The sequence below is a fragment of the Otolemur garnettii genome, unplaced genomic scaffold (assembly GCF_000181295.1).
Source record: "Otolemur garnettii isolate 467f Iridium unplaced genomic scaffold, OtoGar3 scaffold00018, whole genome shotgun sequence".
Classification (NCBI taxonomy): domain Eukaryota; kingdom Metazoa; phylum Chordata; class Mammalia; order Primates; family Galagidae; genus Otolemur; species Otolemur garnettii.
The window spans coordinates 24,971,966-24,976,108 of NW_003852413.1; the positions used below are offsets into that span (position 1 = coordinate 24,971,966).

General features: G+C 38.5%; 1 protein-coding gene across 1 annotated transcript in view; it reads left to right on the forward strand.

The window, feature by feature from the left end:
* Window positions 1-4,143, forward strand: part of FBXO47 (F-box protein 47) — a 28,922-nt gene that overhangs the window by 8,214 nt on the left and 16,565 nt on the right. Inside the window, exons 4-5 of the mRNA XM_023511257.1 lie at window positions 1,854-1,931; window positions 2,455-2,461. Coding sequence (XP_023367025.1) covers window positions 1,854-1,931; window positions 2,455-2,461 — 85 coding nt within the window. The remainder of the gene's footprint in view (window positions 1-1,853; window positions 1,932-2,454; window positions 2,462-4,143) is intronic.

Here is a 4,143-nt window from a genome sequence, read left to right on the forward strand (position 1 = left end):
GCCCAGGAGTTAGAGGTTGCTGTGAGCAGTGAAGCCATGGCACTCTACCCAGGGGCTCAGCTTGAGGCTCTGTCTCAAAAAAATAAAAATAAATAAATAAATAAAATAAAGTATCTACCCCACATAGAACTCCTAAGGAAGTTTTAAAGTGATGATTTAGATATTAATTAAAGTGAAATAATTTATGAATGTTAAAATTGTATCATTTAAGGCCAGGCATGGTAGCTCATGGCTATAATACTAGCACTCTGGGAGGCCAAAGCAGATGGATTGCTCAAGCTCACAAGTTTGAGACCAGTCTGCAAGAGCAAAACCCCATCTCTAAAAATAGCCAGACATTGTGGAGGCTACCTGTAGTCCCAAGTACTTGGGAGGTTGAGGCAAGAGAATCACTTGAGCCCAAGAGTTTGAGGTTGCTGTGAGCTATGACACTAGGGCTCTCTACCAAAGGTGACTTAGTGAGACTCTGTCTCAAAAAAAAAAAAATGACAAACCTTTTATGATATGAGTATCAATGCATTGGGGCATAATCTCTCTGTATAAAGACCAAGTTTTACTGTACAAATACAAACATATGTCCAACTCTGATGGTTCAGTTCTATACTTAGTAATATGCAAACATTTTGATACACTCATTTTTTCATGTCAATATTTGCATTGAGTTTTAGTCTATATTATTGCAGCAGCTTCCCGAATGATCTTCCTGCCATCCATTTCATTACTCTTCAAAGCATTCTGTATGCTGCATTAAAATTATTCTTTCTAAGCCAGGCATGGTGGCTCACACCAGGAATCTTAGCACTTTGCGAGGCTGAGGCAGGGGTATTGCTTGAGCTCAGGAGTTCGAGACCAGCCTGAGCAAGAGTGAGTCTCTCACTACTTCTTTCCATTCTTTATACCTAAATACTACTCTAGGCATTATTTACTTTGTGTTTCTTTCATTAAACTCTTTAGGTCTGAGAGACTGAGGCAGGTGGATCACCTGAGCTCAGGAGTTCAAGATCAGCCTGAGCAAGAGAGAGACCCCATCTCTACTAAAAATAGAAAAATTAGGGTGGTGTCTGTGGCTCAAGGAGTTGGGCGCTGGCCCCATATACTGGAGGTGACAGGTTCAAACCCAGCCCCGGCCAAAAACTGCATAAAAAAAAAAGAAAAGAAAAGAAAAATTAGTGGGGCGTTGTAGCAAGCACCTGTAATCTCGCTACTTCAGAGGCTGAGGCAAAAGAATTGCCTGAACCCAGGAGTTTGAGGTTGCTGTGAGCTATGATGCCTGGACACTCTAGCCTGGAGCAACTGAGACTCTGTCTCAATAAATAAGTAAATAAATAAACTCTCTGGATCATTCTCAAACTTCTCTTCTCCCAGTTTTCACATATCTGATTATCATGTTTATTCATTTTACATTTATACATATTCTGACCTGAATTATTGTAATAATTTCATATAGGTATATCTTATTCTTCTAAATCAGCAGTTCTCAACCTGTGGGTCATGAACCCTTTGGGGGTCGAATGACCCTTTCACAGGGGTTGCCTAAGACCATCCTGCATATCAGATATTACATTACAATTCATAACAGTAGCAAAATTATAGTTATGAAGTAGCAATGAAAATAATTTTATGGTTGGGGATCACCACAACATGAGGAACTGTATTAAAGGGTTGCAGCATTAGGAAGGTTGATAACCACTGTTCTAAATAATTTGTGAGCTCCTTGTAATCCTCACCTATATAACACAGTGCTAATCAGAATATACACTGAAAAAATTCTTGTTTATTTCCATTAAATTTGAATGTCAAATCATTCTGTAATTCCACTGACCAGAAGGTATTAACAGTTGTTTTCTTTATAGGTTTCCTGTTTTAAATTCAATGGCTGTGCAACTCCTTTGCAATGTTTAGGATTACCATGTTATGGCATGTTTTTACAGGTACTTTTTTTAAGAAATGATTTTTGAATGGTTAACAAGTAGAATATGTAATCTATCTTTTTATAAATTAGTAGAATTTATGATAATTTTAAAGAGAGAAAAATATAGCCGGGTATTATGGTAGGTGCCTGTAGTCTTAGCTACTTGGAAGGCTGAGGCAAGAGTAGCAAATGAGCCCAAGAATTTGAGGTTGCTGTGGGCTATAATGCCACAGCACTCTACTGAGGGCAACAAAATTAAGATTCTGTCTCAAAAAATAATAAAGATAGAAAAAAAGCAAAATAAAGATTTGAAAATATATTAATCTAATAATGTGCCATCAGATTATCGTCTTGAGTTTCTTAGTGGTAAAATATTTTGACATTTATTTACTCTATACCAATGTTTTCAAAGTTTCTAGCCAGTTGTAAAGACTAGAAATATGGGGTGATGTATGTGTGTGGACATATATGCAATGAGTTTAAAATCTTTGCCTAGTTAAGATGTGATTTTAGAAATCAGTTGTATGGTGTGGCACCCATAGCTCAGTGGTTAGGGTGCTGGCCACATAACACCAGGGCTGGAGGGTTCAATCCCAGCCTGGGCCTGCTAAACAGCAATGATAACTACAACAAAAAAATAGCTGGGCATTGTGGTGGGTGCCTATAGTCCCAGCTACTTGGGAGGCTGAGGCAAGAGAATCATTTAAACCTAAGAGTTTGAGGTTGCTGTGAACTATGAGGCCATGGCACTCTACTGAGAGTGACATAAGTGAGACTCTGTCTCAAAAACAAAGAAAGAAAGAAAGAAATCAAATGTATAATTTTAAGAACATGTTTTACTAATCTTTTATTGTAAACAAAGATAACAAATAAAAATTGGCATTTATTGAACCCTTACTATGCCAGACACTATGCTAAGCAGTTGATATGTATTAATTAATTTAAAACTTACAACAACTTTGTAAGTTGAGAACTTCAACAAGGAGACACTGGCTCTGTGTCTCAGCCTATCAACCACCAACTCCTACACACTCAGATTCTAGAGGCATAGGCCCTCCTACCAGCCTTCTTCCAAGATAGTTTTTCTTTTTTAATTTTTGAGATAGTCTTACTATGTCGCCCTCGGTAGAGTACTGTGGCATCACAGCTCACAGCAACCTCAAACTCTTGGGTTTAAGCAATTCTCTTGCCTGAGTCTCCCAAGTTGTCATTGTTGTTTAGCTGGCCTAGGCTAGGATTGAACCTGCCAACCTGGGTGTATGTGGCCAGTGCCCTAACCACTGTGCTACAGGCACCAAGCCAAAGATAGGTTTTTGCTTCAATTTTTTGTTTTTTGGTTTTCATTCTTTCTTTGGGGCAGGTAATAAGTACACATGTATTCATGTACAAATCCAAGAGTACAAAATATATAAAGTGAAAATTAAGTCTTCCTCCTTGTCCACTGAGTTCCTTTCTGTTACTAGTTTCTTTTTCTTTTTCTTTTTCTTTTTTTTGAAGAGACAGAGTCTCATTCTGTCGCTTGTGGTAGAGTGCTGTGACATCACAGCTCATAGCAACCTCCAACTCCAACTCCTGGGCTTAGGCGATTCTCTTGCCTCAGCCTCCCAAGTAGCTGAGACCACAGGCACTTGCCACAGCACCCGGCTATTTTTTGTTGCAGTTTGGCTGGGGCTGGGTTTGAACTCGCCACCCTCAGTATATGGGGCTGGCGCTCTACTCACTGAGCCACAGGCGCTGCCCTGTTACCAGTTTCATATGTGTCCTCCAGAAGGAATAAGATTAATTTTTAAACTCCTGAAATCCAGTTAACTATTTTAGGAACAAAAATCTTTTAAAATATAATTATAGTTACAAACCATTGAATCTCCTTTTCATGTATGTTTGTACATTCTAGTATATTCAAAGGTATAAATTTTTCTTAATAAGTTTTTTTGGATGTGTACATTCCAAAGTCATAAATACTCAGAATTGTCACATTAAAATGAGATCATTATTTATAAGCAGTATCATAAATGACAACTGTAAAGGTCAAAGGGGTTCTACTGTAGCTTTAAACTAAGCCACAGTATGCAGTTGTGAGTCTGAAGCTGTGTTCTAAGGTGTTGTCCTTACTTTGTTATTTTCCTCATGTTGTCAAAGTTTAGGATTTAGTACCATTTAAAAGCTGTCTAGGCTTGGCGCCTGTGGCTCAAGCGGCTAAGGCGCCAGCCACATACACCTAAGGTGGCGGG